Below are 25,046 nucleotides of genomic sequence, written 5' to 3'. Positions count from 1 at the left end.
CATTAGTTCTTCCTCGTGGGACGTGACAGGCCTGAAAATGTGTGAAGATGTATCTAATCCCCTTAGGCTTTAGTGTTCATCCATTTTCCTGGTCTCTGTCACAGCAGGAGGATTATGCCTTACCCTGGTGAACTCAGACATGGCTGGGTAACGAGCTCTGGTCTACCAGAAATTGAGAGGAAGTGACATGTGTCACTTCTGGGTAGAAACTTTGAGAGGCAGTTTAAATGATCTGTTTTCCCTTTACCATGAGACAAACTAGGTTCGGGATTGAGGCTCCTCCATCAGTCTGGGTCCCAGAGTGACGATGACATGGAGCAGAGCCCCAGCCAAGCCGTGAGGGACCTGTAGTATGCATAAGGTGACTGAAATGTGGAGGTCGATTGGTAGAACATAACCTAACCCACCCTAAGTTAGTCTGATTTTTCACTTTAGGGAAGTGAAAAACCCTGGGTCATTTTGATTGAAGGTGCACAAAAAAAAAAAAAGGGGGTAAAGTCACAAGATTTATTACTTACAAATCCCAGAAAATGCCTGCTACCCAACCCCTCCATGTGCCAGGGGAAGGGTAGTCTACTGTGTTCCAGGTCACGAGTGAGCAGTGTAACACTCATTATTTATAATGTTTGCGGTGGAGGTAACTAACTTTTCACAGGCTCAACTCTGAGTGGGTGTTTTAAAAGGTACCCTAGGAAAACCAAAGAAGGCACTTGTGGCGGAAATCCTAATGTCAGGTCTTTATCTAAATGTCCAGACCCTGGGTGTGAGCAGGGTGGTCATGCTGTAAAATGCCTGGGCAGCAACTCAAAATAGCTGTTTTCTCATTGCACCCCCTTAAAACGTGGAGCCCAAATCTGAACCCAGTACCCCAGGTGCAATTCCACTGGTGCACAGTTGGCGCTTTGACCTGGGAACTCCTCTGAAGAGACCCTCGAGTAGCCTTTGTGTTTGTGTGTTCTTTTATCATCAGCAGTGTCATGCTGTTCACTCATGTTGAGCATGTGAATCAAGTAGAGCCAAGAGGCTTTTCCCATTGACCTCTCAACATTTACTTGGGGAACCTATTTTTGGATCCTAGCTCAAGTAGACAGGGCAGCATTTTACAATTGTTACATGATCTCTTAGACAAGTTAACGTTCGGTCTTTTGGGCCGGACCATGCTGTTAATCTTTAGCATTCATTGTATTGAGTGAAAGCAGCATCAGGAGGACCGGGTACATGGTAGGATTGGCCTGCACGATTTCCAGTCGTGCACCGCAAATCTTTGCTGTTAAATCCAAGAAGGATCTTTTTCCGCTGGGCTTTGAAGGCGGGGCTCCACTTTCCCATGCACGCGCCCTGGAATCAGCGTCAATGCAGCTGCCCGCCACGGGGTGACGGAAAGAGCACTTAGCACCGCCCCCTCTGATGGTGACACCCAATGAGAGGCCGCAGGCCTCTCTGGTGGGCGGGGAATACCCTGGGGACTCTCCTGATTGGCCCGCGGTCCGGCGCTGCGTATGACGTCTACGTCTCCGTTACGTCGCGCTGCTGTTTGGGCGTGGCGTCTGCTCCGGGCGCCTGAAGGAGACTTGGAGACGCCTGGGCGGCCTTGCGTGGATCATTAGGCGCCGCCACCGCCATCGCCGTCGCCACCGCCCTCAGTCCATGAGGAAGATGCTGGCTGCCGTCTCCCGCGTGTTGTCGGGCGCTGCCCAGAAGCCGGTGAGGCGGCGTGAGCGGTCCGGGTGGGGCGCGAGCGGGGCTGAGCCGAGGCCGGCGGCCGGAGGGCGCGGACAGAGGGCCGGGCCTCCGGGCGTCCGTTGTGGCGCCGCCTAGCTCGCAGCGGGGCGCTCTGGGAGCTGTAGGCCTTTGTTTTGCCTCTAGGCGGTGTGTCCTGGTGGTGGCCCTGGGAGGAGCGGCTGCTCGGCCACCTGCGTCGACGGGGGGAGGGGAGCTGCACAAGATCTGCGTGGAGGTCACGGCGCGGGGCGAGGAGATGTGCTCCAGAAGTGCCCGTGCGTTTACTGCACACACAAACGGGGGCCTTGGACCTCCTGGAGTGTGCACTTGACTGCCCCCCTTCCCGGCCCACTCATTTTCAGTCTTCCTAACTGCATTCCTCCTCTTGACCCAGAGCCCATATAGTACGATAAGAGCGGGGAATCCGGAGACGGAGTGGCTCCTTAAAACACCCGACTCACCGTTTACTAGCCCTGCGACCTTGGGCAAGGTGGTTTCTTTTTTCTTTTTTTCAATATCCCCCTGCTCAGTTTCCTCATTTCTAAAATAGATAGTAAGTTCTTAACCTGTGGGTTGTCGTCAGCCTTAAACGAACGGTACGTGTGTAAACCTTTCCAAGTAGGTGCCATTTATGCTAAATAATATTATTTGAGTGCCCAGTTCGGTATACACTTTTTGAACACCTACGCTCTGCTCCGTGAGGAGTTCAGACAGGGTCAGGCTCCCCAGAAACAAATTTCCTCCCCTTTCCTCCCTTACTTAACGTTGAGCTTTTCTTGGCAGTCAGTTCCAGACCAGTCCATCACAACGCAGAGGAAATTGCCCTCCCCCTTACACACACACACACACACACACACACACACACACACACACACACACGGTAAAAGTAGCCAAAGAAAACAGCAGTGCTGCTGGCGAGGGAAGGGTTAGAGGTTAGCACTATTTCTGGCTCAAGCTTCAGATGTGCCTAATGTGTAAACGTCTAGCATTTTGATCTCTAAGCACAGCGACGTAGTCTTTCTTGGTATAACTACAGGCAAGCTTTGACTTGCAATTGTAACTCTAGTAACTCCCCCAGGACTTTGTGGCAACTCGGTGTAGGAAGGACAGAGATGGTTGAAAGGTAGGAAGAGTACCCCTCTTGGAATCCCATTGACTGAAGTAACTCCAAACACACTTTGATCAGTTTTTAGCATTTAAATTGTAACTGGAGCTACCTGAAGGAGAAGCGAATTTCACCTTTATGTGTTTCTGCATGTATACATGCTACATCCAACATTTATTGAGCTCTTAATATGTGTCGGTCACTAGGCGAGGTGTTTCACATGCTTTATCTCATTTAATCCCCACAACAACAGTTTTTAGTCGTAATAGAAACATGTTTTCAACATTATACAGGGCTTTAGTTCTGTATTATGTTAAATGTAAAGGACTACATTAAAAAGGAAAAACTTTGATAGAAGTTTTTGTGATTATCCACGGGAAAAGGAAAATTTGTGTGTGAGTTTTCAAATTAGTCCCCTGTGTCAGTTCCTGTGAACAGAGAGACGTCATTGTTTAAAATCTGAGCCTCCTTCCTCAACTGCCCAAAATACTCCTGATTGTGTTTTCCAATCTCCCAGCAGTGTGTTGCCATGAAATGCAAATTGCACTTCATCTTCACCTCAGTAAAACTTTGGCCTCTTCAAAAATCATATAATACAACCCATATCAAATAGAAATGAGTTTTGGGTTACAGTGTGCTGACTGAGTAAAACGAGTGGACTATAACTTCATTCAGTCAAATATTCTTATTGAGAGAAAAGACAGTCGAAATGGATTCCCATGCATAACACTAATGTTTTTTATGAGTATTAGAGACAGTGAAAGAGTTAATGCTTCTTTGAGCCCCGCTCCCTTTTGACTATTTGGTATATTTTTCCATTGCCTGCATATGTGGCATTAATTACACTAAAGCACAGAGAAAAATATTTTGAAGAGTTATGTATAAACCCTAGATTATGTGTGTCTGTGGGCTATAACGCTGCTGAATAGTTAGTTCCCCCTCCCCACAACAGAGCCAATCAGCTAATCAATGTTTCCATAAGCTGTAATAATTGATGAGATACTCCCCAGAGTGTTCAGTGCACTTCGGGCTCATGGGTCTAGTGAGCTCATTCATCAGGTTTCAGTTGTTAACACAAGCTACTTACAGGGTTCAAAGTGTTTGTTTTAGAATCATCATAGACCTATACTTTTTTTTTAACCCTATGCTTTTTAATGCTAAAAAGATAATTGTTAGCGGAAGGAAAACATTTGAAACCGTCATGAGCTGGACAGGTTTGTTGTTCCACTACATGCCAGGTTCCCAGTGATTCTGGGTTTGAAACTTTGATTTGCAAAATTGTCTTTAAAATAATAGCAGAAATTAGTGCCATCAAGACAAAAATGACCAGTTTCTCTCTAAACATAAGTGATACAAACAGGTTTAAGGAATTTATCTTTAAACAAACTCATTGTATGAATTAAAGTAGGTGTATCTTAAAGAACTTAAGTGGAAATGTTGCTGTAATTTATTATGGTGTTCACTTCTCAGGGTTTGAGAGCATCAGGAGTTACTGGGGGCTGACCGAGGTGGAAGCCTTGAAACAATGTCCTGCTCTTTCCTCCTCATTGCCACCTTTCAACCAACCCACCAAAACCTTCAGAAACTGGGTGTTAGTGCCTTTTACAAAAAGTTGAGAGTCTGCAAAATGAAAGCTGAGAGCCAAGTGTAACTTAAGTTACTTAAGGTACTGAAGTACCTGTGATTTCATATTTGAGGTTGAGAGTTTTCAAAGTTCTTATTTCACAGAAGATTAAGTTGTATTCAAAAATTTTATTCTTTGTCTTACTGTTTGTATTTCTCTTATGACTTCTTTTGTGAGATCTTTACTACCAGTATTCCTTAGGCTTTTTAAGTAGTAGGTAAGATTTTTAATTTATACTGGTAGAATCTGGAATTTAAAAAATATTTTCCCTTTCATTTGAATGGTTGCCATGTATTTAGGAACTTAACGTTTTTATTTTTCAAAATTTGGATGGGTTTGTCAATCTCTCGAAGAGGAATCCCACTTAACAGAAGCCTTTTATGGCTCTCCAGAGAAAATGAACGGTAATCTTTTCAACAATCTCCACAGTTGTGATATACTCACACGTCTGACATAACTTTTAGCTCTTTCACCCAGTATATCAATGATTCTTCTTATTTTTTGAGATTCATAATAATTAAAATGGGGAGAAAATATCTAAGTAGCTTTCTGGCACTCATAATCTTTGACTGTACTTTCCTGCTCTTTATTAAACTGTCATTCTTCATTGTTTCCACTTTAGGATGGAGAAAGAAAATTTTACCTGTTCTCAGTTACTACTTCCTGGATGGTTTGAGCTCTAGTTTTAAATCTTTCCAAAGCTACAGTTTCTGTAGCTGTGTCTAGAAGATTATTTCTCAATACAAGAAATATTTCTGGCTCCACAAAATAATTTTTAATTAATTTTTCAGTTGACATACAATGTTATATTAGTTTCAGATATACAACATAGGGATTCGACATTTATATAACTTAGAAAATGATCGCCTCAATAAATTTAGTACCCATTTGACCCCATACATAGTTATTAAAACAATATTTTTTACTATATTCTCTATGCTGTACTTTATATCCCTGTGACTATTTTTGTAACTGCCAATTTGTACTTCTTCCTGCCTTCGCCATTTTCACCCATCCCTCCCAATCTGGCAACCATAAATTTGTTCTCTGTATCTATGAGTTTGTTTCTATTTTGTTTATTTTGTTTTTTAGTTTCCACATATAAATGAAACCATGTGGTATTTGTCTTTCTCTGCCTGACTTATTTCACTTAGCATAATACCCTCTAGGTCCATCCATATTGTCAGAAATGACAAGATTCCATTTGTTTTTATGGCTGAGTAATATTCCGTGATATACCAGGGGTGCCAACAATAGGTATACACATGACTTGTGCTCATCTTTTGTTATTGGTATATATTGAGTATTACAACTTAAATACAGTTTTTTCCTTTCTTAACATGTGTAAACATTTTTGGCACCCCCTGTATATGTCTCACATCTCTTTATCTGTTCGTCTATTGAAGAACACTTAGGTTGCTTCCGTATCTTGTCTATTGTAAATAATGCTGCAATAAATATAGGGGTACATACATCTTTCCAAATTAGTGTTTTGGATTTATTCAGGTAAACAGAAGTGAATTGCTAGGTCATAAGGTAGTTCTATTTTTTAATTTTTTGAGGCACCTCCATACTGTTTCCCACAGAGGCTGCACCAATCTACAATCCCACCAACTGCACAAGGGTTCCCTTTTCTCCACATCCGCGCCAACACTTGTTTGTTTATTTTTATTTATTTTTTTTAAATTAATTTTATTGGGGTGACAATTGTTAGTAAAATTACATAGATTTCAGGTGTACCCATTGTGACAGGCGAGAGGTGACATCTCCTTGTGGTTTTAATTTGCATTTCCTTGGTGATTAGTGGTGATGTGCATCTTTTCATGTGCCTGTTCATAGGTACGTTCTCTTTCGAGAAATGTCTATTCAGGTCCTCTGGCCATTTTTAAATCAGATTGTTTGTTTTGTTTTTTTTTTTTGGTGTTAAGTTATATGGATTTTAAACCCTTATTCCATGTATCATTGGCGAATATCTACTCCCATTCAGTAGGTTGTCTTTTTATTTTCTTGATGGTTTCTTTCACTGTGCAGAAACTTCAGTTTGATGTAGTCCCATTTGTTTATTGTTTCTTTTGTTTCCCTTGCCCAAGGAGATGTATATCTATATCTGTATATATATGTAAAAATTGTGATATCACAAAGCTTACTGCCTATGTTGTCTTCTAGGAGTTTTATGGTTTCAGGTCTTACATTTAAGGCTTTAATCCATTTTGAGTTTATTCTTGTATATGGTATATGAAAGTTGTCTAGTTTCTTTTTCTTTTTTTTTTTTTCCTGCATGTATCCAGTTTCCCAAACACCATTTATTGAAGAGACTGTCTTTACCCCATTGTGTATTCTTGGTATTCTTGTCTCCTTTGTCATAGATTAATTGACCATATAGGCATGGGTTTATTTCTGGGCTCTCTGTTCTGTTCCATCGATTTATGTGTCTGTTTTTATGCCAGTACCATGCTGTTTCGATTACTATAGCCTTAGTATAGTTTGATGTCAGGTAGTGTGATCCCTTCAACTTTGTTCTTCTTTCTCCAAGATTTCTGTGGCTCTTTGAGGTCTTTTGTGGTTCCATATAAATTTTATTTACTTGTTGTAGTTCTGTGAAAAATGCCATTGGTATTTTGATAGGGATTACATTGACTCTGTAGATTGCTTTGGGCACTATTCTGCGAACTGAGGCTAGCTGCCACTAGTGTCAGGCTTGGGATCCTTTTAGGGGCACCACAGTGTGCACTAAGGCCAGCTGCCACATGTGCCCAGTTTATACTCACTTAGTTGAGGCTATGTTCCAAGCCAAGAATGGCCACTGCTTATGCCAGGCTTGGGGCTGCCTGATGGAAGTTACTATGCAAGTTCAGACTGGTAGCCGCTTGTGCCAGGCTTGGGTAGCTTAGCACAAACTACAGGGCACACCAAGGCCAGCCACTGCTTATTTGGGGTTTGTGGATCTTTGAGAGATTTTAGGAAAGTCTGCAGCACTAGCAGGCGCTTGTGTGGGAAAGCCACTGGGAGAGGTTTGGTCAGGTGTGTGAGTTGAGAGGGGCAGATTCTCAAGGGAATCACCAGGGCGAGGCGAACGGTGTTTAGCCAGGTTAATGGGAGCTCAGATTTGGCTCTTCCCCTGAGCCAGGTTGGCTGTGTAAGGAGAGGGTTCAACAAAGCAACAGTGGTACCTGCCAGTACTTCTCTCCCCAGAGAGAGCTGTCCCAACCTGTGCCCCTCCAGCCCTCACCCTGAAACGAGTCAGTTTAGTCCCCTTTAAGTGCCTGGTGCTTTTCAAGCTGCTGCCTCTGAGCAGGAGCGCAGAGCAAGTGAGTTTGTGGGTCCCCCTCTTAGAGGACTGCCTAGGTCTCCAGCAGCCTTCGCTTCGGATGCAATCCCCACCGGTTTCTAAAGCTCTATGTTATGGGGACTCCTCTTCCCAGCACTGAAGCCCTGGGCTGCGCAGCATGGTGTGGGGCTGGGACCCCTTGCTCCTCGGTGGGGACCTCCACAGCCGAGATATGCCTCCCAATTCTTGATCGCCACACTGTGGGTTTGGGACCTGCCCGTTCTGCGTCTCTGCCCCTATCAGTCAACATGGCTTCTTTTTTATATCTTTGGTTACAGGAATTCTGTTCAGTTAGTCTTCAGATGGTTCTCAATGATAGTTGTTCTATAATTTAGTTGTAATTTTGATGTGGTCATGGGAGGAGGCGAGCAAAGCATTTACCTACTTCATCATCTTGACTAGAAGTCCAAAATAAGTTTTTAACTGCCAAAAATAGCATGTATGTTTCATGATTGCCCAACATAACCTTTTGTTTGTTACCTCACCCCTCTCAGTTCTACTTCCCAAATTCCTCAATTTTCTTCACTTATTCTTTATATTAATGGGTTCTCTCTACTTCTTACTTCACTGAAGCATTTATTTCTAGTATTTAAGCGTTTTTCCTCCAGCAAAATTACTGGCTTGTTGGCTTTAGTAGATAATGGCATATTGATGAAACAACGGCTTGATCTGGAGTGGGGCGGGGAGGCGGAAGAATGGGGGGGAAAAAGTCATGTTAGTTTACACATCAGTGTGTGAAAACGTAGCAGAATTAGTTAAATGTTAATTGGTTAAATGTTTGTGGTCTAACATGGACCTTAGCCATCACATAGAATACTTTTGCTGCGAGCAGGTATGTTCGATGGTAAAAATGAAAAGGAAACATTTCTCCCAGATTTTTAACTCCCCACCCCCAGTGGTGACAGCCACCCAGACATCAAGAAAGGAACACTGTTGCAGAGAACATCTCTCCTTTCTGGGGCTGTTAAATGATAAAACATCCCTCAATTCGTTTGTTTTTAAGTCAGGGAGTGCAAGTATCTTTTGTCTTAGTGTACGTTTCTAATCAGTGTATGTTTCTCACTGATTATTTACCCCATACATTGAGTAGTTTAAAATATTTTTCTTATATATCCATTTCATAGAGAAATGGTTTGCCTGAAATAGGGATTGTATCATAGTTTTATTTCAAGAATAATTCTGAAAGTGAAGCTTTATCTTGCTCAGTATATCTAGTTATGACTAAGAATAGCATAAACAAACAAAGCCCACAAAGTATCAGTCTCTTCAGCTTGGCCATTAACTTCATTATATTCTCACTGTAATTTCTTTGAAAACAAAATGATTTAAGGGGATTGGTTTGGTTTTTGTCAACATTCTTTTTCTGCTGTTTGCCATCAGATCAGAGTTACTATCATGTTTCATTGGCCAAAGCATGGATTCATTTACGTATGTTGGGTCTTATTCAAGTTCCAGGACTGCCATACTGATAACTGATTAATAATAGTATTGACTTTAACTGACAATAAAAGTGTTGATATATTTGTATATTTTGTTTTTTCAAGGCAAGCAGAGTGCTCGTGGCATCCCGTAATTTTGCAAATGATGCAACATTTGAAATTAAGGTAAGAGATGTTTTACTTTGTGTTAATAACTTTTCCACAGGTGTACTTTGATATACAGTTTTGATTTTGGAATTGCTTTTTCACAATTTTCCTCCAAATGTTCTAGAATCAAAGGTTCAGAGAAGTTTAGCAAAAATTAGAATTTATACTTCTTAGCAGCTTGCTGATGTTTCAGGGGAGAGGGAATGAGCTAAAAAATTTAAGGACTTACTCCACAGTTTAGACTGTGATTCAGTAAAACATTTGAATGAGAAGATTCTTAGAACGCGTCTTTGAAAGTTTGTCTTTCAGCCTATAACTCGTCTGACTTCTAGAAGTTTTCAGTGAAAGTCATCTTAGACAGATTGCCTTCCTCCAAAACCCCATCCCATTGCAGTGAGCTTTCTGCCGTAAGGCATCAGAAGCAGTATGCAGAATTCCTGATGTGCTCCTGTGGGTTTTTGAGTGAAATGTTGTTTGTGATGGAGTTAGAGCTTAGAATGGGTCGGTAGTGTTTACATTGTAGTAACTGAAAGATAACTTTCATTTCAGAAGTGTGATCTCCACCGGCTGGAAGAGGGCCCTCCTGTCACCACGGTGCTCACCAGGGAGGATGGGCTCAAGTACTACAGGATGATGCAGACTGTGCGCCGAATGGAGTTAAAGGCGGATCAGCTGTATAAGCAGAAAATCATTCGTGGTTTCTGTCACTTGTGTGATGGCCAGGTGAGTGGGAGTTTTGTAAAAAAGCCACGTTATTCAGGAATTTAAGTGTGCTTTGTATTTAGTGGCTTTTAACCCTGCCTTATGCATCCGAAGGATTCCAGGCTCGTATGTTAGAATAAAAATGAGAATTCTGCGACTTGCTATGAAGCTTATGCTAAAGAATTGATTCACACATCACATTGCTGATTTCATATGCCTTTATGGCATTGTGACAACCTGTATTGGACATATTTTGGGGGGGAGGGTTTTTGTGTGTGTGTGTTTTGTTTTATAGGTTTAGACTAAGAGTTATAAATTCAAATGCCTACAGGGACCCGGTAGGTAGGATAAATGAGGGAAGAAGGCCAGCTATATAAAAACATAGAGTGGTGAGGTGGCCGGTTAGCTCAGTTGGTTAGAGCGCGGTATTCTTACAGCAAGCTTGCCGGTTTGATCCCCACGTGGGCCACTGAGCTGTGCCCTCCACAACTAGACTGAAACAACTACTTGACTTGGAGCTGATGGGTCCTGGAAAAACACACTTAAAATAAATAAAAGTTAGAAAAAATAGAGTGGTGACGGACTGGATTGGTGGTGAACTGGAACGGGCAGGTCCCACCTGCAGGGGGTGTTGTGACTTGGTTGCAGCCAGTTGGTGCCATATGGAAATATGGGGCTAATGCTTCCTTTTTGTTCATTTCTTCAAGAAAAGACCAAAGTTTCTATTTTCATCTGAGAGTCCCTCAATATTTTAATGTTTTTTCAAATCGCTGCACAGGCTAAAGGAAACAGCACATCTATGGATTGCCAGTTTATGGCCTCTGGCTTAGGCCTTACCTTCTGTTTCTGATGAAAAAAATGAGCTGCTTTCTGTAGTTACTAATGAAGAGTTCGATTAGGCCAAATATTTCATAACAGTATAGGACACCTTTTGTCTAGAAATGTGTATTGTATTGACTCATCTCTGCTTCTTTAACGCAGGAAGCTTGTTGTGTGGGCCTGGAGGCTGGCATAAATCCCACAGACCATCTGATCACAGCCTATCGGGCTCATGGCTTTACCTTCACTCGTGGGCTTACTGTCCGAGAAATTCTTGCAGAGCTTACAGGTTTGCTATTGGTGTACAAAAAGGGGAAATTAATGAATTAAGTTTTCAAATCTCTCCTATTAAGATGCTAACCGTTATGTTAATATTAAGACCTTTTTGAGTTAAACAAAAACCTCTCCTTTTTGGTGCTCTGTTACCTCTGTTGCGGTTGAGTGAACTGACCATTTTGGGGGTCATCTAACCCCTCAGGTCAAAGCTTTAAAAGGTTGGCTCTATAAAATGCAAATGTGTTTATTATACTCAAGCATGCCAGCAGAAATCTAGTAGTCATAGAAAATAGAATAGAAGTATGTCATGGTATGCAATTTAAATTCTAGGAATCTTCTTAAATATCCCTTCGTCTCTTTGTCCCCTTTGACTCTTGAACTGTTTAGTAGACCATTGTAGGAGAAATGAGAAGATGTTTGTAATTGGCAAAAAAATAAATAAAAAGTCCAGGTTACCATGCTAACATTTGAAGGAAACTCGGTGATTAGAAAGCTGGAAAGGTTGGAAGGTCAAGGACATGGGACTAGTCTGGTCTTCATTATAAAAGTCTGGAGACAAGGAGGGGTATCTGTTTGCTCAGAGGGGCAGTTGATTGTATACAATTGAATTGGCCTCTGAGTTCTAATGTTGAGCCTCTAAGTCAATGGTTGGGGTGTGGTTTTGTCTTGCGTGTTGGTGTAATGCATATGTGTGTGTGCTGCCATTTCTAGGGCGAAGAGGCGGTTGTGCTAAAGGAAAAGGAGGATCCATGCATATGTATGCCAAGAACTTCTACGGGGGCAATGGTATCGTTGGAGCTCAGGTAGTCACCGTGAGGATCGCATGTTCTCCCAGATTTGGCCCTGGCCTGGGTCTTTGTAGTATGTAGTTCATACGCCAGAGAATTTTCCTCTGATGTATTTCAGTACTTTGGGGGCTTAGTGTGCTTAAAAGATCGATTGCTTCATACCCTACCATTTGCTCATTTAGTAAATGATTTAAAGTTTTTCCTTTTCGGTATTTGTTAGGTCTTATAAGTAAGCAAGAGGCTGTAGCAGTGGAGCTATCCCCTCACCTTTTTATTTATATTTAGATACATTAATTGCTTCGTCACATCTACTTGGCCTACGTCTCCCTGCTGTAGGCAGTGCTGATGCTGGTGCCAGACGGAGAGGCAGGTGCTCCGGATCTCAGGCCGGCTCAGAAGCCAGGCCGGCCTCTGTGATTGTATCGTCCTCCTTGTTCTCCGCAGTGAGGGGACATGAAGGAGTAACGGCATAAGATCCTAGCTAGGTTGTTTGGTTTCCTTTCTAATATGTTGAGATTCTACAGTATGTTTTCTAAAGATAAAAAGACCTAGGTTTCATTTTTAGACTTAGTAGTTGAATCTTTGAGTGCAGAAATGTTATTGCTTAAATGATTGAACCCGAGTATAATAAGTATTCATCGTACTTTCCTGGTCTGTTTGTAAGTTTGGGGGTGGGGTAAGCAGAGCAAAGGTTGCGGTAGGAAGAGTTTGTAGCAACAGTGTCCTTTCTGTCTCTGGCCAGGGGTTAAAATTCAGAGCATTAATGTCCCCACTCATGGGTTTCTGTGGTTCCTTTCTTGCTGGTCGTTCCTATTAGGTGCCCCTGGGAGCTGGCATTGCGCTGGCCTGTAAGTACAACGGGAAAGACGAGATCTGTCTGACTTTGTATGGCGATGGCGCTGCCAATCAGGTGAGTACGTGTTTCCTAACTTTCCAATGACGAATAGAATTGTATGTCCACAGTGTGGAATATTCATAGGTCAGTTTGCGGAGGAGTCGTAGTTACTTCTCAGTTGAAATAGCCCTTCACAGGGCAAGCTAAAAGTTGCTTTCATGGGCAAATTAGAGGTTTGCCTCTTGGCATGTCTCCAGGTGTTTTATAGGAGCGCACTCCTGTGAGGGAGCTCTCCGTAGCTCTACCCCAGTGCTTCACAAGCTCTGTGCTGAAGGAGCTTCTTATGTCTTAACAGTACTGGAATGTGCACACTCAGTCTCTGAGAAGCCTTGGCATCGTCAGACTCCTCATAGTGTAGTTTCTGAGCTCTGACTCTGTCTCTGCTTCTCCTGGCACGGTCTGAGTCGTCACCAGTCTGTGGATGACACTTTGTGAGGCCCTGGTCTGGATGCTGATTCTCAGACACTGATTCCCTCTGTTATCCAGTTTTATGTGTATAATAAAACATAAAACTAGGAAGCCACATGTTTTTACATGTTGGTCTTTTCTCTGGTGTAGTCTGTACTATTGCCTTGACCCCACAGAAACAAGTGGTGATGTTTGGTTTGTCACTTCTCTTAGTTGCAAAAGATGGTGCTTACTGCTTCTCCACTCCTCCCCCACCCCAACACACATTTCTTTCCTCAAGGGCTTGCTTACAGAATATGAGGCTTTTTATCCTTTATGAAAGCTTTCTCTGCCAGGTAGAACAGCAGCTGTTAGGATGGTGAAGTCTAGAGGAAAATAGCAAAATGAAACCACTTGAACCTTTTTACATATTTCCAGGGTCAGATATTTGAAGCTTACAATATGGCAGCTTTGTGGAAATTACCTTGTATTTTCATCTGTGAAAATAACCGCTATGGAATGGGAACGTCTGTTGAGAGAGCAGCAGCCAGCACGGATTACTATAAAAGAGGCGACTTCATTCCTGGGCTGAGGGTAAGGACACCTGTTGTAGAGCCAGGGCTACACCTTCATGGCACGATACCTCTGTGCGTGCCCTTGACAATCTCAGATTGAAGAGTTCTGTTTTCTTAGTGCAGGAACAGGTCGTGTAGAATTAAAATGGTTTTAGCCAGTTTGATTTATGCTTTGCCCCCTTCCCATGTATTAACAGGTAGATGGAATGGATGTCCTGTGTGTCCGGGAGGCGACAAAGTTTGCAGCTTCCCATTGTAGATCTGGAAAGGTAAGACTTTCTCTTAGGCCTCTGGGCCAGCCGTTCCTAATGGTGTTTCTCTAAGAGTTAAAAGAATGCCTCCCCCATGTCTGTCGTAGCTATGCAGGGGCGGCGGCTGATTGACTTGTACAGGAGGTAGAAGCAGAGCCCAGTCCGGTGCATTGAGTCCCTTCATAAACAGCCCCGTCTTGGTAGCTCGCCTCCAGGGGGACATTCCATGTTGCCCCCACTTGGGGTAACTATTTTCTTCCAGTGATTCCTCAGCATTTTGCCTCTGTCTTCATCGTGACACTTAAACTGGTTTGCCTTTCAGTTTGGTTAATTATGGGCCTCCAATATCCCATTAATTATAAGCCCCTTGAGTTGACAGATTGGGGACCCCCACAGTGCTCAGCACAGAACTTTGCTTATAAGGTAGGCATTCAGTATGAGTTTGCATTCTATAAATTAAATATTATGGCTAAAGTATATAATCTTAGTCTTGCTGTTTCCGTCCTAAGAATCTTCACCTTTCAGTTACAGCAGTAGAGCAAGAGGGAAACAGTGAGATTGGCCTGAAAAGAGGCTTACGTGCCATCAGACCTAATCCAAAGATGGTGTTCTCCCTAACTCAGTGTTCCACAGCCCAGAAAGCATGCCCCCGAGGTTTGCCTTTCAGTGAGTCCCCCTGTGTGTGTGTTCAGGCAGTCCTGCAAATGAAATTTGGCTAGCAGTGGTGAAAAGGTGAAGCAGGGAGGGAAATACAGAGCACTTAAACAAGAGAAAGTGAGAATAAAATAGAGCATGACTAGGATGGCAGGTTGATGCCAGGAGGCCTGCAGTCTACACCAGGATGAAGGGTCCAGGCCTGGGTGGTGGGTACCAACCATCCCTCTCGCAGTTCCTGATTGAATATGTGGGATCCATCACTACATGGAAACAGATCAGTGGTTTACAACATGTGTTGACTCTCCCAGCTGACCAAAGCCTAACCTTGGAATTAGGGGAGGGTCTGCAAACCCCCTTGTCACCACCGCCTTAGCCCAACCCATTGTGCTTCTGGCTGCTGGATTACATAACAATAGGTGACAAGATATTGGGGGATTGACGTATGTCAGCTAATGCACTAAGCACTTTTTATGTATTATTTAATTGGCACGGCTCTGTGTTAGGTTATTAGTTTTGCAGATGAGGAAACTGAGGCACAGAGCAGTTAAGGGTACATAGCTACTACATGTCACAGCCAGGATTGGAACCCAAGCACTTGAACTCAGAGTCCCCCTTTCTAACCACTACACCAAACTGCCCAGGGCTCCTAGACCCACCTTCCCCTCCATTTAAAGTCATTTTCTGCAAGGGAGCTAGTGTAGCAGGAGCAAGCTGGCTGGTGGTAACCGGGCTGGCCAGACTCCAGCCGAGTCACTGGGTTAAGTGTCAGGTCCTCGGTGCCTGTCAGCTTCGTGACACGTTAGCCGGATCTGTGTGAAGCAGGATTGGTTACCATCCCCTGCAAAAATGCTGCCTGAAATGGGTGTGAGGTGGAAATTTACCTACCCAGCCTATCTTTACTTCTCCCATCCTTCTGTCCTTTCCAGCACACATAGCGGTTTGCTTTTAATCTGTTTCGTTAGAGTTTATAGTAGTATTTTTCTGTAGCATTTTAAAAGGATCAGAATGCTTGTAGATCATTCAGTCTGTGACTGGGGGCAAAAGACTAGTCTGTTGCCCTGAAGATACTCATAAAAGCCATCCCCTCTCCCTCTGCCATATCTGCTTTCTAATAGGTTTTTCTTCCTTTAAGCTGTTTTTGTAGGATTGTGCATCACATGCAATGTTGATGAAATAGACAATTCTTTATTTACTATCAATGGGCTCTATAACATGCTAAATGCCTTTTTGATTCAAAAGAGGCTGTGGCAGGTTGCTTTTATTAGGTTCTTGTTAAAAGTGAGGCTGAAACATGCAATAAATCGGTATTAGAAATGAGAACAGATAACTTAAGGATCAGTCAACTAATAAATTCTTGACAGCTCAGCAGATTTATAGAAGATGTGATGAGAATGTCTTTGATCCCGAAAGGGTGTGCTGTGCCTGTTGTCTCACCTGTCTCCCTTGGGTTCCGTTTCAGGGACCCATACTGATGGAGCTGCAGACTTACCGTTACCATGGGCACAGCATGAGTGATCCTGGAGTCAGGTGTGGTCATGGGAAATCTGAGCATGGTGTCCAGAGTTGGGTGGGCTTTGAATGGTGCTACTCACATGAAAAAGCAAAGCATTTCAATATTTGCTTTTGAAGCCAGACACCAGTTGGCTTCATGCACTGAATTAGTTGGCATCAAGTAGTTATTTGAGTCCTGGCCTGAAAGCAGTGCCTCTCAATAAATTGGTTCCAATATAGAAAGCATTCTGAAAATCCCTACTATATATGGTGTCTACATATTACCATGAGCAGCAATAAAAAAGTTGCAGAGAGAAATTGTTCCATAAAGCAATGGTAAAGTAGTATATTGGGGGTCATTAAACTTTTGTGGGCATTACCTCAAATTTCTTCATGGTACATTCCTCCTGCAGAGTCATAATTTGAAAATGGCCAGCTGGCACATGGAGTATTCAAAATGTTAGGTCAGTCATAAAAAGGAGTTTTACTTGTCACTTAGTAACTCTTTCATGTAATGCTGCAGTCCCAGAGTGTGACACACAGTAGTAGATTAAGTCAGAGTAAGCCATAACAAGTGTCTGAGTGTAGAATGGAGTTCTAGGGGAACATCTTATAAGGAGCAACTCATATGAAAAAATGCACTTTGTAATTCTGCTGCTTTCAAAGAATGGTAGAGCCCTTGTTTCTAGTGTTATTTCAAATGATATGTGGGACAAGGATGTATTACAGTTTCAAGAATTGCAAAACCTCCTATTCGAGTTTTTGCTGGCCACTCTCCTCTGGGGTCTTAAGGGAGAAAGGAAAGACATTTATTTCCTGTTTGGCATTCTGCTGCCTCAGTCTGGTTGTCACCACATAAAACCATCTCCACTGTCCCGCGTGAAATATAGGAGCTCAAAAGAGTGAGACAGAAAGAGGCTCTACCACTTCTTCACACCCTACCTCTAGATCAAAGCAGCAAATAAAAACGTGGCCCGTGTTGTCAGAATGCTTCAGAAGCCAGGTGAATTGCCAGTGTAGGATTTTCTATAAAAGATACAAGGAGCCCTTACAGAATGTTAGGCTGAGTTCTTGTACTTTGAAAGTGTAATTCTGCCATTTCCTCAGTGACATAGGTGTTTCCCAGAACTATCTTTGTTATGCTGGACCTGTTTTTACCCACTTCTCACTATGTTTCCCTCCCTGTAGTTATCGTACACGAGAAGAAATTCAGGAAGTGAGAAGTAAGAGTGACCCGATCATGCTTCTCAAGGACAGAATGGTGAACAACAATCTTGCCAGTGTTGAAGAATTAAAGGTACCGTCACTCTCGGGAGTTTCAAGTCTGCCTTTAACGGCGGGCTCTTCTTTCTGACCAATCAATTTTTCTCTACACAAAAAGCTGCTGTTCCTAATGGGAAAGTATGTATTACCACAGGACATTAATCAGTCATATTGGCAAAGCCTTTAAACGCCCCAAGAACACAACTTTTTCCCCTAGAAATATACTTTTGATTTTTTATTCATAAATGTTCCCTTGCCAGGGAATATCTGTTTTTTTAAATGTTGACGTCTGTACTCCCAAGTGTTCCTCGGTAGATCGTTCATTGTGTCAGTTAGTTAAAAAATAACATCTTTGAAAAATAACAGCTATTAATACTTCTAGTACTAGAAGAATTGTCGGTATACCAGTAACAGGCTCTGAGTAGAACTAGTCAGTACTAAAGGTGTTTATGCAAAAAAAATCTCTTCAACTGTAAATCTGATTTTTAGGAAATTGATGTTGAAGTGAGGAAGGAAATTGAGGATGCTGCCCAGTTTGCCACAGCCGATCCTGAACCGCCTTTGGAAGAACTAGGATATCACATCTACTCCAACGAGCCACCTTTTGAAGTTCGGGGTGCAAATCAGTGGATCAAGTTTAAGTCCGTCAGTTAACGGGAGAGTGCACGTATGCATGGTTCCACCTTCAGTGGGCTATTTGACAGCAACTGGAAGGAACTCTTGTCCTCAAACTTTGTTAAGGAGGGAAGCCCCATAGGAAAGTATGTAGATTAAGGCAGGAACTGCATGCAGTTTATATAGTGTTGCATTATAAGACGTTATTGCACACTTAATTTTTAGTGTGAATATTAAAGGTTATTTAGATTTGTATAGGTCTAAAATAGGCAGCATAGAGTTTGCTCAACCTTCTTTCAAATTATTTCCTTAACATAGTTTTATTTGATTTAGTTGTACACTATTTTAACAAGTACGTTTTAATTACTGAAAGGAAAAACAATTCCTTGTATGTCTGTCCGACTCTGCCACCTTTTTGTGGGGGGCTCATTCCCTTGGCATACTCACATTACCCCTCACAGCATACCTTAATGCACATAGTATTTATTACAACCAGGCAAGTAGAAAGACAATTCTACTTTTAAATAGGAATACTTCAGAATCATTGCAAAGGCCAAATAACTTAATTATCTCCATTTATACATTCATAATCAAACATTAAATACAAGGTATATTCATATCAATTTTCTTTTTCAAATTTAAGTGCAATGCCAGTTAATAGTAATGTGTAACCTGAAACAGTGATTTCCAGCCTTTTTGTTATTTTAAACACCCATTGTTTCACCTTTCCAACAAGTGCTATAGAGGGTGTACTAATCTTTTCATTGAAATATATTAAAATTCATTTTTAAGAATTCTATAATACCCTAGTCAAAATTAGGGTTCACAATCACTGTTCTCACAATACGTACAGTTCTACTCACCTATAACACGTTAACAACAGGTTAAAAGAAACCATCTCAGTAATGCTGTAGCAGCAGAGACGTCAGCTCCTTGCTCCCTCTGCGCCCTGGCCCAGCTGACTGGTTAAGCGTCATCGGGGGTGGCCAGGGCCCCCTGAGCCTGTCCTCTGTACCGGGAGACTGCAGCCCAGAGCCTGCAGAGGAGCCCACCACTACGAAAGAACGCGAGAGTCTCCTTTAGAGTCAAAGCAACACCCCCTATGGGCAAAACTAGAGCATGTAAGTCTAGGCTTGTCTAGGTTTGCCATCTAGTCTTCAGAGCTTACCTAAAATAGAAATATATTCTCTGCACATAGGGATTTACCAGTTAGGCCCTAGAGGTATGTACAGGAGTGCTCGTGCATCTGTGCAGAGCAGGCCATTGAAGATGCCACGGGAATGAGAATGCAGGTCGCAGTTTAAAGAAAGGGTTCTGGAATAGCACGAATGGCAGGAGGCGGAGAGTGCTTCGGTCACCTTCCTACTTCTCGCTGCCTTTTCCTGCCAGGCTTTCAGCTTCTGCCACCTCTCAGCTTTTTGCAGCTTCAACCTGGGAAAACTCCAGAGTTTGGAGCTTTCTGACTAAGCTATAGGAAAAGGTACCAGCACTGCTTTATGTCAAAGCATAATCACATGAAAAAGCCATTTTCTACTATACACAGTGTTTTGAGGCTATTCTTACCGTAGTCTAAGGTGTCGTAGGTCTTCCTTAGTGATATCATTAAGAATATCAGGAAGTGTATAACCCTCTTCAACAATCTGAAACCAAGAGCAAATGCATAGGAACTAAGCAGCTTTGTAATAACAGGAATGGGGTTATTTGGGGGGGGGGCGTGTAAATTTTACCTTTTCAATTGCATTTGCATCTGCTCCTTGCAGTTGTAACCAGTCTACAAGGTCTTTGTCTGTCCTCTGCCCAGGCGGGGACGCTGGATTCCCTGTAATATGTAATGTATATTGATGTGTAACAGTAAAACTCTTTAAAAGAAGTTGGTTGAAATAAACTATTCCAGAATGTAAATGTGATGTGAAAAGGAAATGCGTTCAGTCTGACTCAGTTGCTCTAATACACATTGCACAACAATCTGTAGTTCTGAGATTCACTCTCTAGCAGTTCAAATAATCCTTACCTACGACCTGTATGGAATTTAGTATGTTTGTCATTTAAAATGCTTATTCCTATCTTTAAAATGCCTTTTCTGAGGAGTCACATTGCTAACTGCACTGGAAATCAAATGCAGAAATGGTTTCAGTTATTGAGGTTTTGCATCAGAGCTTTTCCATTCCAAGAGGTAGCTGTAGCCCTTTAGTAAGTGGCACAAAATGAACAAGGTAGGTTTGCTGAGGTATAGTTTGTACAGTAAGGCAGCACTGTGAACTGTGACAGTCATATGGCCACTACTATCAGGACACAGAAATTTCCATGACCCTGGAAAGTTCTTGTGGTCTTTATTTTTTAATCGGGGCCCCAGCTATTCTGATTTGCTGTCTGTCCCTGTAGTTTTGCCTTTAACAGTATATTGTGTAAAGTATTCTGTATTAGTGGAGTGACAGTATGTAGCCTTTTGAATCTGACTTCTTTCACTTAGCAATAATGCGTTTGCAATTCCCCCGGGGTTTCGAATTTACCAGTAGTTCCTTTTTATTGGTTAGTATTCCAGAATCTACTGTGTTACTTGCTGGTCTGACAGAGACAAACGTGAGCCGTGTCAAGGCTGACTAGAACATTAGCCCCATTTGAAATGATGTCGCACAGTTAAGTCAGAGCAGGTGGGACATCACTCACCGTCAGATCTGAACTGTGACTGGAGTTGATACAATTCTTGAGTTTTCTGTTCTAGGGTTTGCCGTAGAAGATTCTGGTACTCTCTCTCTCTTTGAACTAGGTGTTCCAAAAGTCTGTTTTTTTTTAAAAAAAAAAGGCATCACCCAGAGAGAGTCTAACACCATTCACTTCAACTCAAACATTTCTTGAACATTCGAGTGAAAAGAAATGGCCCAACCCCCAATGGTCAGATTTCTTCAACGTTCCGTGATCAGGTTTCACCTCGCACATGGGCACCTGCCTTGTGTTTCCTCCCCTTGAAAACAGACCAGCGCTCAGAGCGTGGCTATATTTTGTCTCAAAATGTGTCATGAACCAAAAGATAACCCGGCGGAACTCAGCCAGAGAGATGATCTGGGGTGACCTGATAACTACAACTTGTCTCCCTCAACCAGTCGGGCTCTTTGCTCCCAGGGGACGAAGCCAAGCTCCTGATGGAACAGCTTAGGGTGAGGGACGGGAGAAGCGCTGGCCTGAAGGTGGGAGGAGTGCTACTGCGATCCCTTACAGGAGGCAGGCACCGGCTCCCACGCTCATCGGGCCAGAGCAGTTCACCCTGCCATCACTGGGCAGTGCGTGCCGCCATCGTGCTCTGCCCAGCGCCAGCGAAGGCTCCGCGCCACCGGGACGGCCTTTGGAGGGGCTGCGTGTTTGTCAGCTGCTCGCAATCGGGTGCTGCTATTTCATTACTAATTCTGAGACTGGAGGGTAACATACTAGCAACAGTGAAGAATAACCTTCAAACAAATAACATTTGATGAATTGGTAATTGCAAACTTTACCAGAAAAACGTTTTAAAGAAGTGCTAAGTATTACTATCAACTTTCACATTTGTCCTATTTCTAAAACTTGACACATTTTGCCACCACTACCAGTTAATTTAAAAATTCTGTGGGGTCAGGGCTATGGGACACATGCCATCGACAAAGTACAAACCAGTCCTCAACTTGGCTACTTGTGCAGCGGCTATTCCCGGGGCCCCATGTGGCAAAAAGACAGAAGGAGCTGCTGCTGCCTTCAGTGTGGTTCCCTTCCGTGTGGCCTGTGGCACTGTACCTGCCTCCCCAAAGGAAGCGCGTGTGGCCCCGCTCCTTGGGGAAGGTGCTTTGCTGAGACCTGCGTGAAGCACTCAACTGATGGCTTTGCTGCGCTAGGTCATTGTCCCGCCCCTGCTAACCTGCTGGTCTCCTGCCTGAGCTCGCCCAGCTGGAGGCTCAGGCGCTGCTGGTGGAGCTGCTGGGGCCGGGCCTCATCAAGGGCCGCAGTGGCTGTGCTCTCTGCGCATATCGTGGGTGCTTCGCTTCCAGGCGGGTCTGCTGGGGGGTAGTCCGCTTCCACCTCATCCGGGTCCTTTTCGACCCCTTCAGTCTCCGAGGCGGGCTCAAAGTGGGTTCGGAGCTCTGAGAAGAAGAAAGGGCCATCGTTCAACAAGCCAGGGCCATGTGTAGCTTATGTCCTGTGCCAGCAAACAAGGCTATTCAGAGGCTGGCCTGGCCACTGTGACACTCCATCCAGGAACTTGACTTATTTCAGTTTTCGATATGCAAAGATGATCATCCCCATTTTATAGGTGAGGAAACTGAGGCTTAAAGATGTTAGCCGAGGACAGTTTTAAAAAGGTACAGCAAGGCTTCCAACGTGGCCTGTGTTCTTTCACTACAGAAAGCTGCCTGCTTGGAGTGGGGAGTCGTGCAGTCCTGGGAATTAACAGGCCTCTTTTGGAAGGAAGCTGAGCCTGGGCTCCAGTGCATTCAGGGGAGCGGGCAGAAGACAGGGACAGAGTAGAGTGAAGAGAGGAAGTGGCAGTGTCAACACAAGTGTTGCAAACTTCCTTTCATAGGACAAGTCACCACAGAAGGAGAATCAACTTGGGTATTAAGCTGCTTTAACAGTTAAAAGCCGAAGATTACAGCTACCACATGCTGATTCTGCGAGGGGATTGTGCTAGGAAATCACCCACCGACCAGGAGGTGTTTCTGGGCACACAGGAGGATGCACTGTAGGATCAATGACCCCTTTTACAGCCTGAGTTTGGTCTACACGTGTTCTCAGGTCTGCCCGGGGCGGGGGTTGGGCATGAAAATACAGCACCAGAAGAAATTCTTAGAATCACAGAATCTTAGCCCCAAAGGGTCTGTGGCAGCATTACTTTATTGAAGGCAAGCATGCAGCCAAAATGGGAAAGAGAAAGCAACAAGTGTTGCGTGCAGAGGACATTTCTGATCTTTTCTGTAGCCTGAAAGCTCACCTTGGCCAGAAAGCAGGCACTCACCTGGGATGAGAATGGTGACTGCAGCCTGCACCGCTCGCCGGATGATGTTGTCCATCGCAAACATCCAGTGGGGCCTAATTAAGTGGTTCCTTAAAATTTTATTTACCTACAAAGCACAAAAATCCACATTTCTGGTCCATTGTACTCGTTAGAAATACGCATTCTTACTCATTCTATTTCGCTTCTACTCTGAGACAAAGTGTTAACCATGTCGCTGTGCTCTGGGTTTCTACCCGACTCATGTTTCTTCTGGACTGAATCTCCACGCTGACCTGCGCTCATGGGTACAGTGATCCATCTACCCGCACGGGGCCTCTTCGTCCTTTATTCAACGAGCACTTACTGAGCACCTATGGAACCTCTCAGGCTCTGTGTTGGGGGCTTGGGACACAAAGCGCAGCCAGACGTGGTCTTGGGCCTGGAGCAACTCATCTGTTCGGGGAGACACGTACATAAGCTTAAACCTCAACCCTGGTCAGCTGGCAGGTGCCATTTGTTCCCAAACCCTATACTCTTGCTCTGCGTGGTCAAATGCAATCGGCCCAGGCTCCTGCATTCGCTTATTCAGTGTTCAGAACGAACTGCTGAAACTCGGGACTCAGGTGTAAATGTGAGAAGAGATGGGGACTGTGGGAGAAGATGGCAATCACACTCCATGCGCTTGGCTATAAGCTGCTGTGGTGGGCATCCTGCCTTCTGGTATGTTCTCTAGGGCCAGATTGAGTACTTACAGCATCCTGAAATCCAAACAGTATCAGGTGAATCTGACTGATGGATGAGCTGTCAAAGTCCAGGTCCACCTTTAGCTTTGATATCGTGGATGCCATCACCCTGTGCTCCGGGGAGCGGATGAAGTCCCTCAGAATCCCAATTATTTGCTTGATGTGGCCAACTGAGAGGTGCAACTCTTCAGAACTCTGATCACACACACACAAAAATCACTTTCACTGAGTAAGTCAGGGAGGAAGGGAGAATTCAAGCATTACGGGAATCTAGATTAACTAGATTGTCCATTATACATTTGCTAAAGGAATTGTGGGTACTACAGGTGAGACAGGGTCTCCGTTCCTAGAATTCCCTCCATCTTTCCTGTTAAAGGGTTATGTGGCCCGTCTTCTCGCTGCCATACACACACAACTAAGCCCCTCTAGGAATCATTCCGCCGTCCTGTAAGGCCCCCGTTGAATGGGCTTTGTCAGAAGGGGCAGAGTAGGGTAGTGGTCTCTTCCTGAAAGGAACTTTTCCCACCCAAAAGAAGTTAAAAACCCAATGTTTTCATCTATAACCCTTCTCCCTAAAGTAGCTGTTCTCCCCGAGCAGGGCAAAGGCTGGGAGCCCCTGGGCTTTGTGCTGCCATTTGGCTGCTTTCCCACAAGGAGGCGGCACCGACCCATCTATGCCTGGACTCCCCGCTGTGTTCCACCAACTGGTTTCAGGGGAGTCTTGTTCTTTCTGTTTTCTTTTGTTGGAGGAGGGAAAGACGCTGGGAAATACTCATGGTGATTACTGGAACTGCAAATGCTGCAGGGCAGCAGGAACCTTGATCCCTTTGGATGTGTGCCGGGACCTGGACGCGCCCCCCGCCCCCCCACCGCCAGCCTGTACCTGCGCCACGCACTCCTGCAGGTTGGAAGCCACCTGGTTCTGCTCCTCCCAGAGGATTTTGTACAGAATGGCTCGGCGCTCACTGTCCTTGCGCAGCAGGAAGAGGCCCGGGTCCCTGTCCTCAGGGGATGAGGCTGCGCTCCGGTCTTCCAAGGCCGAGCTCTCATCCGGAACACTGAGGACAAACACAGGCGACGAACAACCCCTACATGCCCTGGGCAAAGCCTCCGAGCTAGGACCCCATGGGGAGGGGTTAAGAGGTGACTCCCCTGCAGCCCTGCCCTCTAGGAGATGACCTTGCAGCAGGCAGGCTGATGGAGGAGGGATGCGGGCTGTTTCCTCCTCCCCCCCAGACCCCCCCAGTAGCACCAGTGTTCGG

General features: G+C 44.1%; 2 protein-coding genes across 2 annotated transcripts in view; one reads left to right on the top strand and one right to left on the bottom strand.

Annotated features, from left to right (window-relative positions):
• The first annotated feature begins 1,345 nt into the window (after positions 1-1,345).
• On the top strand, positions 1,346-19,986 carry PDHA1 (pyruvate dehydrogenase E1 subunit alpha 1). Its single transcript, XM_081043868.1, has 11 exons — positions 1,346-1,704; positions 9,324-9,383; positions 9,915-10,088; positions 11,049-11,175; positions 11,874-11,965; positions 12,768-12,860; positions 13,671-13,826; positions 14,005-14,076; positions 16,175-16,242; positions 17,395-17,503; positions 17,959-19,986. The coding sequence occupies exons 1-11, from the start codon at positions 1,648-1,650 to the stop codon at positions 18,121-18,123; spliced, it is 1,173 nt and encodes a 390-aa protein (XP_080899994.1). The 5' UTR covers positions 1,346-1,647; the 3' UTR covers positions 18,124-19,986.
• Positions 19,644-25,046, bottom strand: part of MAP3K15 (mitogen-activated protein kinase kinase kinase 15) — a gene marked incomplete at both ends in the record, with an annotated part of 116,552 nt that continues 111,149 nt past the window's right edge. The window contains 7 exons of the mRNA XM_081043113.1: positions 19,644-19,724; positions 19,812-19,912; positions 20,752-20,864; positions 21,968-22,190; positions 23,063-23,168; positions 23,794-23,979; positions 24,668-24,842. Of these exons, the coding sequence (XP_080899239.1) occupies positions 19,644-19,724; positions 19,812-19,912; positions 20,752-20,864; positions 21,968-22,190; positions 23,063-23,168; positions 23,794-23,979; positions 24,668-24,842 (985 nt within the window). The remainder of the gene's footprint in view (positions 19,725-19,811; positions 19,913-20,751; positions 20,865-21,967; positions 22,191-23,062; positions 23,169-23,793; positions 23,980-24,667; positions 24,843-25,046) is intronic.

The sequence above is a fragment of the Rhinolophus hipposideros genome (genome assembly GCF_964194185.1).
Source record: "Rhinolophus hipposideros genome assembly, chromosome: X".
Classification (NCBI taxonomy): Eukaryota; Metazoa; Chordata; class Mammalia; order Chiroptera; family Rhinolophidae; genus Rhinolophus; species Rhinolophus hipposideros.
This window is presented reverse-complemented; position numbering and strand designations above follow the sequence as displayed.